We start from the raw sequence: 20078 nt of genomic DNA on the forward strand, positions 1-20078 counted from the left end.
TAAGAAAAATAAATATCATCGAGTATTATTGGTAAAATCAATTTTTTTGGTGCAAATTAACTTCTTTTTTTCGCATTCAGCAAATGATCCCACCATCCTGTGATTTCACATTTGGTGGAGGCAACAAACAACAATCATAAGATGCTCAAATGAAGAGTGACAACGATTCCGGTAAATTGTTCCCATTGCCGATTTTTCACCCACCTTAAACCTGCCGGTCATCCTTAACCCGAGATGTTCCGCTCGAAGATTCCACGACCATGTCGCGTTTTCAGAAAGATTTTGTTGCCTTTCGGGAAGAAAAAATAATAATAAAAAGAGACGAGAGACGGGAGAAAGATGTTACTGCCGCTTTAGCGGAGGAAGCAAGCAGTCGTACACCCCGACTAGGCGCCGAGTGACTCCGAGCTTATACGATGATGGCAGTTGCGGGTTTCCCAACTCGATTAGCTCCTGCTTCAATCTGTGGATTTATTATATACACATCAGTTAGTTTATATGCCAACTGAAAAATGCACTTAATGAGAAAGCCCAAGAAATATCATTTTATCTCCCACAGAGACTTAGTATCATGTCACAACCAACTAATTACCTTTAAATCCGCAGAATAGAAGCCTATTTAGTGGACAACCAATGTGGTTTTAGGCATTTTAGATACAAGTTGTGACGGTGAAAATGGTGATGCCAGTGTCTTCTAGAAAGTTTATATTTTACGGGTTTATCGGGGAAAAAACTTACAAATCCCATTCGCCGGTTGCTCTAGCATGCCTCTCAACAACCCGGTATAGACGGTCGAGGTTGTATATTACCAATCCAAACATGCATTCCGCATCCTTTTCCTGTGGAAGAATCAAGAAAGGATTTAAAAAAAAACTTTTGGAAAAGAATTTTCTCAAGAATGGACAGAAACACTAAATTCGACAACATACACGTCCTTGTTCTACGCAGCTTTGGTGCTCCATGATTCTCTTCTCGATCTCGATGACGAGCAGTCTCCTGTGGATACGAGCAATTCTTCCTCTTCCTACTGCTCTGCTATCCTGTTATGTATGGTTGAATTACCCAAGTTTGACGACCTCCCACTCCATTTTGTTCCCAAAAAACCAAACCCTTTCATCGCCACCTTGCTTGCCTTGTCTCTCGTTCCCTCGCGACCTCGCCCCTTTCCTCCTTTCCTCTGTTGGGGACGGTGGTTGTTAACGACAGCAAAACTCCGGCAATTCGAGCGATTCCAGATAAGTACATGAAATTAAAAGAATATTTTGTCGAGGCCTGTGAAACACAGAATCAAAACAATTAACAACATAGATAACAATAGAAAAAAAAAAACAATTATTATGCATGAGTAAACTCTCTCATTGTTTTAAAATCTTGAACCGAATATACATGGAACAAAGACTATAGTTTCATCATAAACCAGAGTCAGATATAATTAGTGTAATTGGTTTGATTTTATTAGTACATTTTCTCACCTTTTTGAGCCATGTCCGGAACAACGTGAACATGATAAGGCTGAGAAAGAATGCAGGTAATGCAGCCAGAATAGCAAAGTTTATTTCGTTTGCCCGGAGAATCTGATCCAATTCAAGCATTGCCCTGCAATAGAAACAATTCACGCGATAAGACATGGACAAGACGTATAATCTAACTAATTCTAAGCTATAGGTTTATTGAACTTACGTTTCGATATCTAGTTTAAGCTTTTGGACCTGAAAGAAAGACAATTCTCACGTAAACATGAGCTTACATAATGTAAACATAACCTGTCACAAAGAAACATGTATTACCTGTATAAGTAGAGCACGAGCAAGCTCTCCGCCTAGAAGATTATGAATAGGGTGAACCAGTTCTTTTTCGTATCTGTATTTACACAGTCCAGTATAATTGTGAGGGAAAGAAAGTTAAAATAAACTTCACAGATATATGGCGTCTGAAGACAAGTGTGGGCATAGAATATCATCCATAATAATTAGTCAATAACCAAGATTTAAAGCTTGTCGTCCAAATAGGTACTAGGTAGCCTCGATTTTTTTCGTTTCTTTAAATTCATTCGGAATGTCATCAAAAATAAATTGTTGAGAGTTTTACCGGTTCATCACAACTTCAAGCATCTGCTGGTCAGATGCATTTTCTGGGTGTTTTTCACGTGATGTCTGCTCACAAAAGTTCATAAGCATTCTGTAAAACAACAACAGATTAGCCCACATCAAAGATAGATGAGTATGATAGTGTAACGATCAAGAAAAAATAGAAAAGCGGTAGATTTTAGAGATTTGTTGGCCACAACTGTTTGAACATTGACTATTCACAAAACAAGAGTTATTATTTCCACATGACCATATTATCTAAACTCAAACATGAAAGCACCAAGGGTAGAATATCAACCTATGTAGGGAGTCTTGAGTCAATTGCACTTCTTCAATTTCCATAACACCTTTGTGCCTTTTACGGAAAGTATCGAAAAGTTCATCCCTAATAGCAAGCAACTGTGCAAAAGAGAAACTAATTCAAAATCTTTTGCACTATAAACATTTCAAGTAACAAGGCTTATAACAATAATACTTCAACTATTCGAGTAAGGTGTCAACTGAACGTCAAATTCATATATGAACCCAAAATCTTTATATTTTGTTTGTTCCAATTGATATTTTATGTGAAATCATTTGGACTAACATAAAAATTCTTGAAGTGCTCTAACGTAAGTATAGAATGTGATGAAAACAAACCGGTTGCTCAACATGATCACTAAAGAAAATCGTTGTTGCTTCCTTTGCATCACGAATCCAATTATCAATATCAGAACTTCCCATCAACCTACTATGGCGTAGTAGCCATATAGAAAGAGCACCGAATCCAACCGCACCACAAGTATACCGAACCCAATATAGGGTTATTTTCTTTGGCTTTCGATGCTTTCCAACCTAATTAGAGAGAATCACAAGCAAGAAAACTCAATTTATTAGTTTCCAACAAAAGTCGTGTTTCATTATATAATGATTTTTTGTTTAGAAGCACACAAGTCATTGTAAAACTACCATCACTTACCGTAAATGATAAATATGATTCAAGTTTCTCCAAGTTCTTATATATCACATTGATAGCATCTTTGAGTTCACAATCGGTCCATTGGGACCCTTCTTGATTAACTTCTGGGATATTATCGAATACAAGAGGCATTGAGCAACTTCCATCGACCGGAGAATTAGACTGCAAATACATTAGACAAGAATCAATACACATGATGAAGTAATACACTACTAACCCATTAATATTAAAAGTAAATGTTCAATGTAAATACCTCACGCTCAGCATGCAAATGGCGGATTGATGCCTCCAAGTTCAAAAACAATCCATTTATAATGGCCAATAATGATGTCAAAGACTTTTCTGGATTCTTCAGGGAATCTGTCCCGCATTTATCCATCTCAACATAGAGCTATAGTACAGAAAATGATATTAGTAAATATATACCTAAAATAACACCACATAAACATAAAATACAGTAAATTTACCAAAATGAATCATGCACAATATACTAACGGTTCACAGAATGAAATCAATGAAGTTAGTTGATTACTTGAGTTAATCACAACCTGAGCAAGAAAGGAAGCAAGTGCACATCTTAATTCCATCAAGACCCTTATCCTCTCGGACATGTGAGACGAAGCTGATTGACACAGATGACGCGTTGCAAATCCCTCGCCAAGACTTTTGTGCACGAATTTTACAGTCTCATCAAAAAAAGCCATGGGACCTCTCTCGAAAATCATGAAATATGCTTTCCGAGCATCGGAATCCTATACTCAATATGACGAAAAGAAGAGCAAAAAACCAATTAGACTTACTACCAGATTCCGGTTAACAAAAAGTAGATCTTAGTGAGACTTGTTCATTCACCTCGACTCTAGATTGCCAAAATTGCAAACTCTTCTGTATATCGTGCAAATTCGAGAGGAAGTAAGCCATTATATCCGCCAAAACATCATAAATTCTGGATATCTCCGACGAGGCCCTGCGTGTAACAATCGGTACATTGTAATTTCAGATTATTCTTCATCAAAACACAATCATTTAACACAAAATACAAATTAACGAAGAACTGACAATTACACAAGTGATACAGAACTAGTAAAAAAATTGAATTGATAAAAGAAAACCCAGTCCATTTATTTTTAGATACTCTCAAAAGAATCAACAACCAGATGAAATGATAGAATCTTACGCATAAGAATCTGGATAATCGGAGGGTAGAGGAAGTGGAAGGAAGTGTTGTCGTCGTCTTCTTGTATTTGTTTGGCGATATTTATTAGAGAATTTCCCGAGAAAATTGAAACCCGAAGAAGGAATCAGAGAAGCGAATCGATTCCACAAATAATAGGAGTAAAAGGACACTAGGGTTTCAGAATTTGCTGGCGGGGGCGATGATGATTGCTCTGTGGCCTGAGGTTGAGATTCCATTGGAATACGAAGAGGAAGAAAATCACTGTTCATGCAATTAGTCGAAAGCGCCACCCTATTCTCTCAGATCTGCTGCAGCCCAATGACATAACAACATGTTGAAATAAGGTTATTGTAAGGAAAAACTCCAGCTAAAGATTCACTCACCGTTCCATCATAACAAAATGGAGAAGATTAACAGTTGATGATAGAGAGCTTTAGCTTAACTAGTGCATCACAACATCGATTTTTTTTCCTATTTTCATGTCTCATTTTCCTTGCTTGATCATATCTGTTCCTTTCTTATTTTACATCCTATTCCCATCGGGGAGATACTTTATTTTTTGCACAAACTCCCAATGCTCCATAACCCAAAAAAACGAATAGAACTTAAGAGAAATGGGAGGCTTTCAAACAAAATTTACCTCCAAATTTCGAGCCTTCAGATTCCATTTCGTTATTGATGGTGAAACTGTTTCCCATTATCAATAGCAGTTTACAGCCAACGATAGGAGACGATCAAAGAACCGTTGACATGCCAAGGACCAATCTGAAACACGAAAAGCAAATTAAGATTAGATACTGTCCGAATCACCCAACATAAGCCCAAACAATGCAATGGCTACGAGATTATCACTTTATCACTGGTTCGTTTATCACTACATACACACACAGAGGAATCAGAACCCAAAAACGACAAGATAATCAGAACGCGGATTCAATTCGAACAGTAGGAGAAAAAAAGAAATCGAAGCAGGAGCAAGCCGCCGGCATACACGTTTCAAAAGCCAGATCGTTTTCCACAGCTCTAACCACTGCATCAAACGAATCCCTCTCTCGCGCGCTGGTGTAGAAACCCTAAATCGCAGAGATGAAAAACGGAGATCGCTCTTGGCATCCGATTTCCCGCCCGATTTTGATTCGCAGTAACTGATAATAGACGGAGATCGAATAAATTCGAGAGGGAGAGAGAGAGAGAGCAAGAAAATAAATACTTAGGGTTTGAGAGCTGTAAGCAATGAGGGACGGGGGAAATTGGAGATTTAGTTTTTTGGATATAACTTAATATGGGAAGAGGAAAAGTTTATGTATTATTATGAAAATTATAAATTTTATGTATTTATTATCTAGAATTTGTTATTAATCTAATATAAGAATCAATTAGGTTTATTTTTAAACAACATTGGCCAATGGCGTTCCGAATATAAATTTAAAAAACACTACTGATCATGGAATCTTGCCCTAAAATCTTGATCAAGAAAAGCTTTGCAGGATATCTTCAAATCCCGTTTAGAAACAGAGTATAACACGAGACCGTACAAGTACACATTTGCCCCTTTCGTCACAGAAAATTACACTTTTGTCACTGCCTTCCCCTCTATCGGATGATTCCGTCGAAATTCCGGCGACGTCTCTCCCTTCACATTCCTCATCAAGGTGCTCACATTCAATCGCCTCCATTCCCTCTCCCGTTGCCTACGCTCTCTCGCCGATGCGGACTACGGCGCCGCCGCCGCCGCGACCGGACGCGTTCGCCTCCACGTATACATCGACCATTTCTCCCTCGCTAGGAACGATACTCTGGCGGAGGACAACTTGAAGGGCGTGAGGGAGATTCTCGAGTTCGTGGATGTGTTTGAGTGGAGATTTGGGGGAAAAGTGGTTCACTACCGACAGACAACGTCGGATTGCAGGCGCAGTGGTTGGAGGCTTGGTGGCCGAGCTCTGATAACGAGTTTGCGTTCGTCGTTGAAGATGATCTGGAGGTTTCTCCGCTCTATTACAGATTTTTGGAGAGCGTGATTCGTAATTACTACCACGATGCGTCCAATTTCAGCCATTCTATCTATGGAGCTTCGCTCCAACGACCAAGGTTCGTTCCATCCAGGTACCATTGTGCGTTACACTTTTCAGAATTACCGATTGTGGCAAGTGCTCGAATCATCTTCGTGAAATTCACATTTGAAGTTTAGGGTTAATCATAATTCGTGCAACATTTTGATTGATCGGTGTTTTTTTCTTTCGGATTGGAGTGGAACAAAATCTCGGATATTAGTGGTTACGAGGAGATAGGTTGAAGGAGAAGGGAGTGCAACTTCTCCATCGTTAGGTCTACTGGTAACTAGGATGATATATTTTGTTCATAAAGCCTTATTAATAAGAGAAAAACGAAGTGGATGACAGAGTTGTAAGTTTTAAGAGTAAGAAAGAGGTGGGAATGTGCGTGGTTGCGATTCGTAATTTCGTAGCCATGTTCGTAATGTTGTGACTCTCAGATAAATTTTATGGCCAATCACAGATAAACATGGAAATAAGTTTCGTCTAGGTCCTGGTACTAGGATTTTCTTGTATCAGTTGGTTGGAACGTGGGGACAGCTTCTCTTCCCAAAACCGTGGAAAGAGTTCAGATTTTATGGTATGATGATCACAAGGTAAAAGGCACCAAGCCTATACTCGATGGCATGGTAACTTCTCGTTCTTACTTCTTCATGGTTTTGCGTTATTCAACTTCTAGTTATACGTCTTTCCTTGGAATTAAAAATTGGGATTCTGCTTAGGTGACGACTGGATGGTACAAGAAGATGGGGGAACAAATATGGACACCCTGGTTCATAAAGTTTATTCATTCTCGTTGCTATTTTAACATCTACACCAACTTTCAAAATGAGAGAGCATTGTCTCTCGTCGGGATGCTGGTGTTAACTATGAAAAAATCGTGGGGCCAGATTCATGGTTACTGGATGAAGGTTCGTTTGAATCCAACTTTCTGAAACTGCAACCTCTGAGCAACCTTAAGTGGTATGGTTTCTGTTTCAGAGAAGTTGTTCCCGGCAGAGTAGTAAGAAATTCGGATGAACTTGGGACTCTTCTTCCGTAAAAGTCAGAAAACCAATCTGCTCGTGAGTCTACATTATGCGAAAGAGATGTTCACAAGGAATCTGCTCTGCCATTTTGAGAAGCTTAATACTCGAAACCACATCTTTATCGGTCCTAATTCTGAATTATTGTCTGATCTTTCAAGAAAGGGACATCCTGTGATTGATGTCGATCAGTTTCCTGATAACGTTGGAGCATACTAAAAAGTCAAATTTCTCATCCAAACATTAACATGGTGAAGGAGGCACTGGGAGTGGCATATATAAACAAGAAATGCTTCGAACTGCGGATGGCAAATCCAGCTTGTAAGCTTGTGCCATTGCTCTCGGGAGCGGAATGGCATTTTAAGTACAATGGAGTTAGCATCGTGATGATGATTCGTATGAAAACAAGCTTAGCTTCTTCATGCTTGAACAAGGCACCGACCTGAGAGTGAGAGTATTGGGGATGAATCTCTCCCACACTTCAGGCAAACCTGAGAAGGAAGCTAAACCCAAAAGGTTGCAGATGGGAAAGGCATACAAGGAAGGATTGACTTCAGGCAAAAGCAATTCTTTCTGGATCTTTTTATCTGTAAGTAAATTTAACAGTGAGCATCCTTAATTTTATTGGTTCAAATTCTTGTTTATTTCATAAATACCATAAGATCAAATTATGTTTTTATGATTTGCTATGTCCATGGATATATATATACATATAATTTATAGGAAAAATATATATTATAAAAACAAAAAAAAAATATACGTCGTAAATAATTTTTTGGTGAATTTGAGCAAATTTACTCTAAAAAAATAGGAAATACGAAAGGTTATACGGAAGGGTAGATGGATCCTATGATACGACGACGTTAACTCGTTAAGCGAGAAAGCAACCGAATCAAAAGATTTGGTCGTATTCAGGGTTTAGGTATGGGTTCAAATAAATAGAAACTAAAACAACAACAAAAATTTGATTTGATATCATCATCATTATTATTACTATTATCATCATCATCATCATCATTATTATTATCGTTGGAATTAACCAGTCGTGAATCACGAGATTAAATGAATCCGATCTTCATCGTTCCCGTAGGGACCACCTGCTCCTGGGTACTATAAACTGTGCAGTTGGCAATAATATATCGTTGGAGTATATGGCTTCCTTGATTTGTGTACCCCACTTGTCTCTATTTTATGTCATGTTATTCGTTAGAAACATGCCAAGTCTATCGCTAACCCAATGACGAAAGTTTCGTTGATTTTTGTATCCCAGTTTTTTTTTTTGGAAAAATATTAAATACGTTATAAAATATACTAAATAAATATTTAAAACTTTTAATTTTATGTAATTAATATTTTTTATATTGTTATGTAATTAATATTTAGATGATAAAATATTATAAATTGATATTTCAAATATTAAAAAATTTCAAATAGATACTTTAACTCACGAAATCAAAAATAATTTACAACCTCTATTCATTTTTTATGTTGGAATAAACCTCTAATTTATATACCGTTGTTAGAGTTGAGGCTGTGAATTGTTATCGTTTTTATAAGTTCCGTTTTTTATATAACATCCAACTTATATGTCGTCGTTAGAGTTAAAATTGATAATTGTTATCGATTTTATAAATTAAAATATAAAAAAAAATTTCTGAAAATTCTCAAATTTGAAATTTGGTGAAAAAATAATTTTTATACCTTCTAATGTCTCTAATTATTTTTAAATTTAAAAAAATGACTTAATAATTTTTAAAATTATTTAAAAGTGTCATATTTATTTTTAACGTAAATTGATCAAAGTAATACTATTATAAAATTATACGCTAATACTATTATAGAATCTTACTTAGCGATGAGATGTCAAGATATGTCATAATTTTGTACTATGTATGTAGAACCAGATTTAATAAATTCAGTTTAATAAAATCGGTTCAAAATAATAATAAATCCAATATAATACTGACTCAGTTTATTGTACCGGATTTATTTGATATATTTTATAAAGTTGAGATAATAATATGAGTTTTTCTCCCTTTTTTTTGTTTAAAATATGACACAACTAATTCTAAAAAAAACAATTTGCATATCCTTTTATAAAATGTTATAAAAACCGTCACAGACAACTCTTTTCGCGCCTTTGAGTAGGTCAAATCCTAATCCTAATAATGATTTTTGTCGGCCGTAAATAATAACCAGTTATCATTAATTATGCTTAATGAAAACACATTGTTTTGGGGCAATGATCGGTGATGGCTGGTCGTTTAATTTGTTTATTTTTGTAATTTTTGGGTGACGATTTTAATTAAAAAATGGTTGGGTAATTGAAATTGATTCCAAGCAAAAGAAAAATACGGAAAACCAAAGAGATTAACGAAAAAAAATCAAATTCCAATATCATATTCAAACATCGAAACAAACTTTTTCTCTCAATAAAGTTGAGAAACATGTTCCTTTATCAATAACCAAACCAAACCAAACCAAACCGACATAACCGAACATACATTTTAATAATAACTATGATCATAACCATGTTGATGAACGTTTGGTTACAGAAATTTCACGATACAATCCTGATCGATTCCATGGTTCTCTTCCCGTCATGAGGCTTGCCAAAGAAAGACTTCAAGTAATCCGAATACACTATCTTCTTATACCTCGGCATCTCTCCCTTCTCTAACGCCTCCCTCAACGGTTCGATAACCGAATCGTTAACCGGTCCACAGAAAACCGGGATTGAAACCCGGCTGACTCGGTTAGGCGTCACCCGATGCTCGACGCTCCGGTACCGATCGTTGCTAAGAATCTGCAGTACATCTCCGATGTTGACGAGGAGGGCATCCTCGACGGGAGGAACCTGGATCCATTTGTCGCCATGCTCAGTGGCCCGGGCGTAGAGGCCGCCTACGACGTCGTCTTGGAGGAGAATGGTGAGAGTGTTGATGTCGGAATGGCGGCCGACTCCTGCGGCGAGTTCAGGGTTCGGACATTCGGGATAGTAGTTGAAGTTCATCCTCAGTGTCCCCATTAGGGTTCTTTCTTGGTCGTCGTCCATGTTCGAGTTTAACTTGATCATCAGTATGCTTAGCATTTTCTTGGCTATTGGTCTGATCCTCTTGAAATGTTCTATCACTTGTTCCCTGGACAATTTTTTTTAAAAAAAAGACAAATCGTGTGAAAAAAAACTATCACTTAATTAATCCGTTATGAAATTAGTCTATAAATCTTTTAAAAGTGTCATATGCATATATATATATATATACACGTATGTAAATATTTTTTAGTTTATTATTTTTGTCATGTTTTTAGTTTTTTTATAAATATGATATAACATCTCTCCTAGAAAGTCATTTTATATTCTCGATTTGTCACATCAGTTACAACATTTTCATATTATTTATGGAATTTTGTAGCAAATTTATATTATATCTTAGAAATTTAAAATTTTAGTATTATATCTATATTTTTTTTGCAAAGTTGAGTAATTTAGGTGGAATATTCCGTTTGTATTATAATATATTTATTAAAATTATAACTGATTGTATACGTTGCAATATCTGTAAATACCATGTAAAAAAATGTTAATGGAAAAATACGCTGACAATTTTATCAAAGATTTAGAAAACCTCTTCAAAACTGATTATCCAAAGTGCAAACCCATCGCCTATGCTGACCGCGCACGTGCGTAAATAATCGTCCAAGAGGCAAGAATCTTACTTGCAGACAGAGGGCCACGTGGCAGCGGAGTCCTCAGTCTCAGGATACTCGAACTTGACAAAGTCCCTCCACTCCAGCACTTGCTCCTCGTACGGATTGAAGCTGGTCGTCATCCACATCGTCTCCGACACCGAATCCCCCCTCCAGTACCTCTTCCTCTCCTCCGCCGCCAACCCGAAAAACCCACGCGCCGCCGCCCTCAGCGCGTGCAGCTCCTCCGCCGGGATCCCGTGTCCCACGATCTGGAAGAACCCGCGAGTGGACGCGGCCTCGCAGATCTCCTCCGCCACGCGAGGGTCCGTCCAGTCCGAGACATCGATGACGTTCACCGGAGATGATCCGGGGGCGAGGATATTTCCGGCGGAGAGAAGCTCCTCCGGTGGTTGGACGTACTGGGGAGGGAGCGATTTTGGGGATACTACGTCGACGAGGCCCTTAACGCCGTTACGTTGGTTGACGACGAACTCCGTTACGTCGACGGCGCCGTTACGATCGGCCATTTAGGGCTTCGTTTTTTTTTTTCCTTAAACAAAAGGGTATCGAAAACAAGTGTTTGTAGAGAGAGATGAAGAAGGTTTGGTAGATTTATACACCAAGACAGAAGACAGAGAGCAGCAGCGCCTCTTTCTTGGTGTCTTCCCATGTCAACCTAAGATCCCAATAATAAAAAAATCATGTGTCGAGGTGGCATTGATTGGGACATTTAATATTTCGTCAGAAATTTTATTTGACAGCGGGCAAACCAATTTTATATTACTTATTATATATATGGATACTCTTGGCGGAGTCGTGGAATTTTTTTCCCAAGAAAACGCCAAACGCGAACGCTTACAACGTTTTTTTTGCTTAGAAGAATAAGCGGAAGGAAGAAGTGTCGTCGTTGTTGATTTTTCGGCCGCCGTACAACGTTTTGTAGTTTAAAATATATATTATATATTTTTTATTAATTATTTTTTAGATTTTTTAATTAAAATACGACATGTTATTTGTTTATTACGTGACAGATAATGTTAAATATAATATGGTTTTAAAAGTTCAGATTTATTTATGGAACAACAATAAAGTTTAGTATTTATTTGATAAAAAAGTTAGTTTTGCTTTTATTTAGGGAAATTTGAAAACTTGAGGAATTATTGTTCTATTTTTTAAAATATAATGTTAAAATTGTTTTAGTACATATAGTTAATGTTTTTTACGTTTCTCCTAAAATTTTAGTATAACCGAATAATATCCAAAAAAATTGAAATAAAATCAATATCTGAATTTTTGTAAACAAATCTGAAGGTATTTGTGTTTTGGGTATTAAAACATACTTAAATATTGTCGTATGCTTGCTTGGAGTGATTGATCAGGAAAAAAAAACCCTACCAATATTACATATGAAAATTTCCAATTTGGGTTCGGATTCGATTCGTGTATGTTTATGCGAAGGTTTAGATATTTTGGTTTTTAAAAAAATTTATATCATCTATTTTGTTGGATTGGATTCAATTTGCGTTTGAAATTGATTTTTTTATAAAAATAAATATATTGGTTTTTTAAAAATTTGTATCATCTATTTTGTTGGATTGGTTTCAATTTGCGTTTGAATTTGATTTTTATTTATAAAAATGTTTAATTTTTTTATAAAAAATGATTTCTCTTATTATTTTTAAGATTTAAAAAAAATTTATAACTATATATTTCTATATCAAATTACTTCATAATGTTATGATAATTTCGATTGAGATAAATCCAATGAAATGGCCAGAGAAGAGATAGTAGTTTTTATTATGGGTTTTTGGCTTTAATTTTTTGTTTTTAGTTTTTACCTTTTGTAGTTTTTATGGTTTTTAAAAAAATTTATTGGTAAGAATAATATTTTAGCTTTTCGTTTTAGATTTTATATTTAAAATTTATCAAAAAGGGTTTTAATTATTAAACAAAAATCATATTTATTAATACTAGTAATAACAATAATTAAAAAAATTGAGAAAACCATAATGTTACTGTAATTTCATCTCGAATTCCCTCCATATACCTAATCGAAGTATCATTCTAGTTTTTTTCATCATTTTTATCTTCTAATGAATCATCTTCATTTATTGCATCACTTTCTTTAACAAATTTTATCTCAAAATCAATATCTTGAATTATAATATATATTTTGAACAATAAATTTTGAATTACATATCTCAAATTTTGTTTTTTCATAAAACTTTTTTTTAAATATGAATTATGGTAAAAATATTAAGAATATTTTCTTATATAGACATAAATATAATGTAAAATATATATTTTTAAAATGATGGTATTTTTATTTTTAGAATAATTTATATAATTATTTTTAATAAAAATAAAAAGGTCTACTAACAAATACCTAAAATCTACAAAAGATTAACTTTTTTAAAATTTTGATTAAGTGATTTTTTAATCTCTAAAAACCGAAAAAACTCTACCCTTAATGTTTTTTTAAAACTATAATTTTTCATCATTTAAATTAGAGTTTTGAATGGAGATGATTTTTATTTTGGGTTTTTAGTTTTAGTTTTTAAATTTTAATTTTTAGTTTTGATTTTTTAATTTTGAATTTTATAATATTTAAAAACAAAAAAAAGGTATCTTTTAGTTTTTCATTGATTTTTTTATTAAAATAACTTTCTAAGTTTTTTAAAAAAATAATTTCCTAAAAAGTTGAATGGTAATTTTTTTAGCCTAGATTTTCGTAAATGTGTAAACTGGAGGTGACGAGGAAAAAGTTGAATGATCCACTTTTCCTTTATCCGTTTCGTCTCCGGGGAATTTTGGCCGAGTCGGTTTGTCGTTCGCCGGATCTGATGGATTTCGGATGAGAAACGGACATTTCTCCGATAAACGTACGAAAGGAAACGGAGATCGTACAACGGAGTGTGATTTTGTTTGGCGTTCTGAGGATTTTGATGTTCTCATTTCAATCGAGTCAAAGAATTTCGGTTATTGTTCATGTTATTTCTAAGTTCGGAAGTATAACCAGTTTCCTTAATCCTGTTTGGTCTCACGAAGAACATGGTTTCTAAAACATGATGATCTTGTTTAACAAAGAACATGGATTTATGTAATAATTCATGAATTTGACTGGTTTTATGATCGTTAAGAGGATCTGCATGTTTGGGCATTAAGCCGAGAGGGGAATGGCTCATTCATTCTATAATCTCTTCCATGTGAGCAGAATGCGGCATTGCAGCTCAAGAGAATTCTGGGTGCGAAAACACAGGTGGTGGCGGGAACGATGCACCATCTCACCCTGGAGGTGGCAGACGGTGAGACCAAGAAGGTCTACGAGGCCAAGGTCTGGGAGAAGACTTGGGAGAATCTCAAACAGTTGGAGGGATTCAAGCATCTCCATGACGTTCCTTCCCACGCTTGAGCCTTTCGCTCGGTAACTATCCTTCCTACTTTGATCTTGTATGACATGACGTGTATTGCACGTCGTTTTATGCTCCGGGATCGAAGAAGCTCTATATGGCAACCATAACTCTGATTGAACAAGTCTTTCATCAATCGTAACGAATCTGGAGGTGAAATTCAGACACTTGATCTGTGTAAGATTGATAATTCCTCTGTGTTTTTACGACCTCATGTTTGTGTATTGCCAAAATTTTCTTTCCTTGCTTTTGGGTGGACAGGATACGAAAGAACCGGCTCGATTGGTTAGTTGGTAACCAGACTCCGGTTTACTTAAAACACATTCTGGTACCGGTTTTTAGCAAAGAGATAATGAGGCTGGAGAGGAAAACTTATGCCATGACCAGAGATGCAAGATGGGTCCTGGTTATACAGACCAATCATATATTCCGTCGATAGGATATATTTGTGTTGGTGGCATTGAGGTAACCGGAGTCTCATTCTACTGCATTGCTAACAAACCGAACCAACATAAACCTGGTAAATGATTCGGTTTACAACGTCACTTTACTCCTGCAATACATGGCTAAAGAAGCTAAACCGGGTAACAAGAAACCAACCGCACCATACCCGGTTCCAAACAACTAACTGATTCACTAACCGGGGAATACGTTTCTTCATCAATTGTCTTCTTTTACTGACTTCTGAGCTGAACTTGTTGAGGGAGGAGACTGTAATCGATGTGAAGCTCCTCGAACATGTTCTTGATGGCCATGACGAGCTCGGTTCTTCTGATGTTCCTCTCGCGGTATTCTTGGAACGTGATCGTGTGGTTGCTGTATAGCGCCATCTTCAGTTTGTTCACGTTCTCGATCTCTTTCACCACCACTGAGTGAGTTGGTTGCCAGTGCTGCGGGTTCTGCTCCAGGTATCTGATCAAAAAAGGGAGAAAAAAAGCCCGTAGATTCTTGTATCAGATCTTTTGCGTAAAAACATTTTCCGGGTTAACATAAAAGACATCGTATGTTTCGGTTCCTTGGATTCAAGATTCGGTTTCTTGAATTCTTGTCAAGAAGGTGAAGCGTTTGGATGATGTCAATACCCTTTTTCTGCGCCAATCTAACAAAAGAGAATAGAAGAGAAGACGGGTAAATCGTGATGCATACACGGCGATTCTCTCTCTGAGGCTGGCTATTTTCTCGACCGGCGTCGAGAACGCGATAGAGAACTCGACGGTTTCTCCCATCTCCGGACTTCTGTAGTAATTGCTTATGGGTTTGGTGGCCAGAACCGCATTTGGATAGAACACTTTCTCGTTGTCAAGCTTCAGAAACACCGTCGTCAACAGATTCATTTCTTCAACCATCATCTGCCGGGAAAAAAAATCGATCAAAACATGAAGTCTTTTCAGATTTGATGATATCTCCGGTTCAGAAGAGATGATGCCAAGAGAGAAAAAGAAGAAGAATATGTCTGAGTTACCGCAACGCCATCAACAACGCAACGGTCTCCAACATCGAAAGGGTGCATCACGAACACAAACACGATGGATTCGAAGAGATTCTTGCAGGTGCTTCCGATCATAAAAGCAAGAGCCACGAATTGGGTCGAGAAGAAGACAAGGACCTTCGTCGTCGCTACCTCAAGAAGCAGCAACCATATCACGATTGTTACAACAATCAAGATCACGGATACGAGTTTGTTCAGTTGCTTAACCGCTGTTTTCGTGTCCCTTAAGGAATGCGCCAGAGCTTTCCGGCTCGTGTAAACCTTAACCTGTCGGAATATGGAGACAGCGTTAGTGCGAAAATCGAAAATGAGAAACCGCGCATCTGGAGAAAAAAGATCGAAACTTTGAATTCTTCAGGACCCTTAGATGAAGAGATTCTGAATCTCGACACTTTCCCGATTGTTAAGAGGTCGAAAAACTTTCTTTTTCTACTCGGAAAGTGTTTCAAGAGGCTTACCACCCACTCTGTAAGAGCTCTTCTTGTAATTTTCCCGGTCTCGGCGCCTTCGAACAATGGTAGCACAAGATCTACCTCTTCCTTGATCATGAATCTCAGCAGGTCATCTTCGTCGATGTAACTAAACAGAAAACGACGACAAACCCGAGATTCCCACGGTTTTTATTAGAATCACCAAGAGAACAAATATGAATACTTAGAACCATGACGATGATATGGTTCTTACTCGTGCCCCGGCTTAGCAACATTCTTGAATGTATCGTAGGCAGCAGCCACCGCCTCCATTTCGCTAGTGATCTCTCTATCGGTATGCTCTTTCCCATCAACGTAAGCAGTTTCGTCCAACGCGTTGGAGATCGTTGAGAGACCCGAAGTTCTTACGGCTTCGACTAAAACCCGCATCGTCCAGGCGGAAACCTTCTCTTGCTTCATCTTGTGAACCTTTGCCATATCGATAACTTTCCTCTCTCTCACCTTTGTCCCTTCTTTGACACTTGTGAAACTGAGGTGACCCGTGCTCGGTTCCTGCCCCACCCTCTCGGCCTCCTCGATGAGTGGAGGCCCGGAAAGGGTCTGGAGAACGTATTGATGGAAGATCGAATCTTGAATCCTATCGAAGAAATTGTTTACATTGAAATGCGAAGCCAAGATCTTCAGTAACAACGTCTTCACCAGCCAGAGGAATGCCCCGATGAGAATCGAAACAAGGCTCCACGATATAATGTTCAGGACTTTCGTGGCTGTAGGCGAGCGTTTAACCCCGTGTTTGAACAGCAACGCCCATGTTACAAGGTTCAGACTTAGCCAGATGAAAACCTGAACGCTCTTCTTCAAGCCGTGGACAAAGTAGAGCACCTTCCTCCGAAGAAGAAAGTTCGTCTCTATCAAGAAGACGACGAAATGCATGAACCAATTCGTCACCAACATGCCGCTGAACGTCACCATAGCAAGCACACACCATTTCCAGACCTCTAATCCCCAAAAGAATTGCCGTTTCAGCACATCAACGGTTAAACTCGCTACCAAAGCGCCTAACATGCTCACAAAGACAGCCAACTCGATCAAAGCTAGAGTGTTCACTCTTCCTCTCTTCTCTTTGTTCAGCTTAACCTTCTTGTAGATCTCTTCATCTATATCTTTCTCATCAACTTCAACTGCTTTATTCGGGGTTTCCCTAGCCGACTTGTCGTTTGGGGATCCGATATTAAAAGATCCCAAACCAAAATGGTCCCTAAGAGTTCCACCATTCTCTTCTAGCTGACTCGTCGGGTCCAGGGAATAAGCTTTTCCCAGGAACCGGGACTTGGGCTTTGAGTAGACTGACCTCGTTAGAGATTTCCTCTGAGTAAGACCTTCCTTGGGAGTGGTTGGCACTTTGGGTGGCTTGTGAGGGCTGCTGATGAACTTGGCGATTTCGGGAGATGGGCAACTCAAGGGCACTGCTCTTGTTGAAGACTCTGGTGAAAATCCTTTAGCTGGTTTCGAATCTTTTGATACTTCTTGACCTGAAACATTGATGACAAATTCACCCCCATTGGAGGTTTTCCTCTCAGCCATCCCCACTTCAGCTCCTCCCGGTGGATTCGACATGCCAACCTGAAAGGGAATACGATTTGTAAAAAGCTCAATCCAGTCCCCAGTGGCTCTGAAAATCACCAAGTTCTTGACAAAGGGAACCACTGTAGCTCCTTTCAGTAACTAAATCCTGAGAACACGATGATGGGAATGCACGAGTTCTCAGCATCGATCAAGAACCTTTAGCAACATGGAGACTGGTAAAGGTATAATTCATCAGAAGATCATCATCCAAAATGGAGAAGGTTGTCACCTTTTCCCCAAAATAAGCATATCCATAAGAGGTTTGATGGAAACTGAGAACCAACGAACGCCAAACTCCGTATAAATTCTAAAATCTGAATCCAAACCCTAAACCCTAAGACCAGAGATCAGATCATTAGACCAATCCAGAGATTCAAACCCAAGAACCTCTGGGAAAACCCACGAATTGTCCAACGAAGGCCCGGTGAAAGTTGGAAACTTTCCATGGAAAAAGCGCATACTTTCCATGGAAAAAACTCATACTTTCCGAGAGAGAACAAGCTAGCGGACATCTGATAAAAAAAAATACAGTTGGGTAGAGAGAAAACTCAAAAATGGAAAGCAAGGCCGTGCTTACAATAACTCCGCACCAAAACCCACCTCTTGCACCAGAAGACCTCCCAGAGGGATCGACACGTTATGCATCAGAGAGTCACTCACACTATGTATATAGTGGAAAACCTTGACAGCGAAATCATGGAAGAAATACATCATGAAATCAACATGAGCATTGAAAAGGAAGTAGTGGGGATTCTACACTCTCTGTCTTGAGAAGATGGGTTGGAATCATCATTCGCCACAATGACAACAAAAGAACCACGAAACTCAGTGCCCTTTGGTAGACACACAAAAAATACAGAGGAAATGAGTCAAAGACACAAAAACAAAAGGAAAAAGAAACAGAAGATCATCGGACAAAGACACCCAGGAAGGAAGGTTTTGTTGTGCAAAAAAACACAAAAAAAAAATGTTTAGGATAAATATTTATATTATAAATAGCGTTTCTTAAAAACTACATATATTATAAATTTAAGTCTTAAATAATTGTAATCTCTAATAAAATGTTGTAACTTGTCTATCACTAAAAAATTCACTTGTTTGTAAAAAAAAAGGATTGAATTAACATAGGTTTTTATTATATTTCGTGATAGCTGAGCTTTCATCGCGTGCATAGGAAATAGACAAAACAGAGCTTTCATGGATTTGAAGGGTTTCTAGGAGGTGGGTTGGCGGGGACAATACATGCGGTCCACGCACCACGTATGTAACTGTGAATTTTCCTATATATATATATATATATATATAGAGAGAGAGAGAGAGTTTAAAATTCTAGAATCTAAGAGATAAATATAACATTTTTCTGGTTAATTTATTATACTTTTATGATAACAATTAATACAAAACATTAATTTGATTTCAGATCGGATTATAGTTGCAACTTGTAGAGATTAGTAGTAAATATGGTGATTTGGTTTTCTCGAATGTTTTTTTCTATTATTTTTTTTTATCAACTAACATGACTTTAAAACATAGAATGATATGATCCTTTAAAAAAATTATTATTAGCTATCAAATTTATAGACCAGTCCAAAACATTTGGAGAAATGTTGGGTAGACCAAAAAATAAATACAGCTACTAAAAAACCCAATAAAAATTCGATTTAAATATATTTAGATATCAGATATTTATATTGTGTAAATTATTAGAGAATAATGTCGGTTGAGTTCAAAATAATTTGGTTAATCATTCTATAAGTGCATATATTTTCCACAATTTATAGTCTTTCTAAATCAAATCAAATTGAAGTAAACTGGTCTAACCGCTTACAAATATATACCATAAAATTTTAGAGATGTAGCTGTTGATATCATCTAAGGTTTTTTTTTTTTGTTAATCGAGTATAGTATACCAAAATCAAGATTAAATTAGACATCAATCATATGATTTGAAATATATGCATCTCTTTAAGCTTAATATTCGAATTCGAAGTAAAATAGACGGTTTTGTGTCCTATTTCATATGTTAAATTGTCCAAATTTGGTTTTATGTTCCAAAACCAACATGATGATTTGCATTTGAGAGAGAGAGAGAGAGAGAGAGAGAGAGAGAGAGAGAGAGAGAGAGAGAGAGAGA

The 20078-nt window shown here is 37.1% G+C and overlaps 4 protein-coding genes and 1 pseudogene across 6 annotated transcripts; 2 read left to right on the forward strand and 3 right to left on the reverse strand.

Moving 5' to 3' along the window:
* On the reverse strand, positions 1-5482 carry LOC104799144 (protein DGS1, mitochondrial). 2 transcript variants are annotated; one of them, XM_010521525.2, is made up of 16 exons: positions 5214-5482; positions 4863-4987; positions 4223-4530; positions 3898-4012; positions 3594-3797; positions 3299-3436; positions 3046-3207; positions 2727-2921; positions 2386-2486; positions 2089-2178; positions 1788-1860; positions 1681-1709; positions 1473-1596; positions 930-1040; positions 739-839; positions 1-463 (listed from the first exon to the last, which is right to left on the reverse strand). In XM_010521525.2, the coding sequence occupies exons 3-16, from the start codon at positions 4489-4491 to the stop codon at positions 343-345; spliced, it is 1833 nt and encodes a 610-aa protein (XP_010519827.1). In that variant the 5' UTR covers positions 4492-4530; positions 4863-4987; positions 5214-5482; the 3' UTR covers positions 1-342. The 2 variants fall into 2 exon arrangements, with proteins under 2 accessions (XP_010519827.1, XP_010519826.1); XM_010521524.2 differs by having other exon boundaries at positions 4223-4527; positions 5214-5481.
* A 255-nt stretch (positions 5483-5737) lies between these two features.
* LOC104799145 lies at positions 5738-7946 on the forward strand (annotated as a pseudogene).
* A 1755-nt stretch (positions 7947-9701) lies between these two features.
* LOC104799146 (feruloyl CoA ortho-hydroxylase 2) lies at positions 9702-11599 on the reverse strand. Its single transcript, XM_010521526.1, has 2 exons — positions 11016-11599; positions 9702-10438 (listed from the first exon to the last, which is right to left on the reverse strand). Exons 1-2 carry the CDS (start codon positions 11513-11515, stop codon positions 9859-9861), a joined length of 1080 nt encoding a protein of 359 aa, XP_010519828.1. The 5' UTR covers positions 11516-11599; the 3' UTR covers positions 9702-9858.
* A 2585-nt stretch (positions 11600-14184) lies between these two features.
* Positions 14185-14749, forward strand: LOC104799148 (cysteine proteinase inhibitor 1-like; the record flags this gene model as incomplete). The annotated part of the gene is made up of 2 exons (XM_010521529.1): positions 14185-14551; positions 14660-14749. A coding segment is annotated over one exon (216 nt), but the record flags the coding sequence as incomplete, so codon positions are not given.
* Positions 14750-14858: 109 nt separating this feature from the next.
* Positions 14859-18886, reverse strand: LOC104799147 (mechanosensitive ion channel protein 10-like). Of its 2 annotated transcripts, none has more exons than XM_010521527.1 (6): positions 18545-18886; positions 16572-17941; positions 16346-16466; positions 15861-16154; positions 15545-15747; positions 14859-15310 (listed from the first exon to the last, which is right to left on the reverse strand). In XM_010521527.1, the coding sequence occupies exons 1-6, from the start codon at positions 18656-18658 to the stop codon at positions 15073-15075; spliced, it is 2340 nt and encodes a 779-aa protein (XP_010519829.1). In that variant the 5' UTR covers positions 18659-18886; the 3' UTR covers positions 14859-15072. The 2 variants fall into 2 exon arrangements, with proteins under 2 accessions (XP_010519829.1, XP_010519830.1); XM_010521528.1 differs by having other exon boundaries at positions 18522-18636.
* Positions 18887-20078: the final 1192 nt, after the last annotated feature.

Source organism: Tarenaya hassleriana, unplaced genomic scaffold (genome assembly GCF_000463585.1).
Source record: "Tarenaya hassleriana unplaced genomic scaffold, ASM46358v1 Cleome6, whole genome shotgun sequence".
NCBI classification, from domain to species: domain Eukaryota; kingdom Viridiplantae; phylum Streptophyta; class Magnoliopsida; order Brassicales; family Cleomaceae; genus Tarenaya; species Tarenaya hassleriana.

Excerpts from the sequence above, each read along its gene's own strand:
- LOC104799144 (XM_010521525.2), bottom strand. The coding sequence starts at position 4,491 with ATGAACAGTGATTTTCTTCCTCTTCGTATTCCAATGGAATCTCAACCT. Across the intron at positions 1,861-2,088 it reads CTTGAAGTTGTGATGAACCG|ATACGAAAAAGAACTGGTTC; the intron begins GTAAAACTCTCA and ends GTGTAAATACAG. Across the intron at positions 1,597-1,680 it reads CTTAAACTAGATATCGAAAC|GGCAATGCTTGAATTGGATC; the intron begins GTAAGTTCAATA and ends TTTCTATTGCAG.
- LOC104799146 (XM_010521526.1), bottom strand. The coding sequence starts at position 11,515 with ATGGCCGATCGTAACGGCGCCGTCGACGTAACGGAGTTCGTCGTCAAC. Across the intron at positions 10,439-11,015 it reads ACGTGGCCCTCTGTCTGCAA|GGAACAAGTGATAGAACATT; the intron begins GTAAGATTCTTG and ends AAAATTGTCCAG.
- LOC104799147 (XM_010521527.1), bottom strand. The coding sequence starts at position 18,658 with ATGATGTATTTCTTCCATGATTTCGCTGTCAAGGTTTTCCACTATATA. Across the intron at positions 17,942-18,544 it reads GAGGTCTTCTGGTGCAAGAG|GTTGGCATGTCGAATCCACC; the intron begins GTGGGTTTTGGT and ends ATTCCCTTTCAG. Across the intron at positions 15,748-15,860 it reads GCGTTGTTGATGGCGTTGCG|ATGATGGTTGAAGAAATGAA; the intron begins GTAACTCAGACA and ends TTTTCCCGGCAG.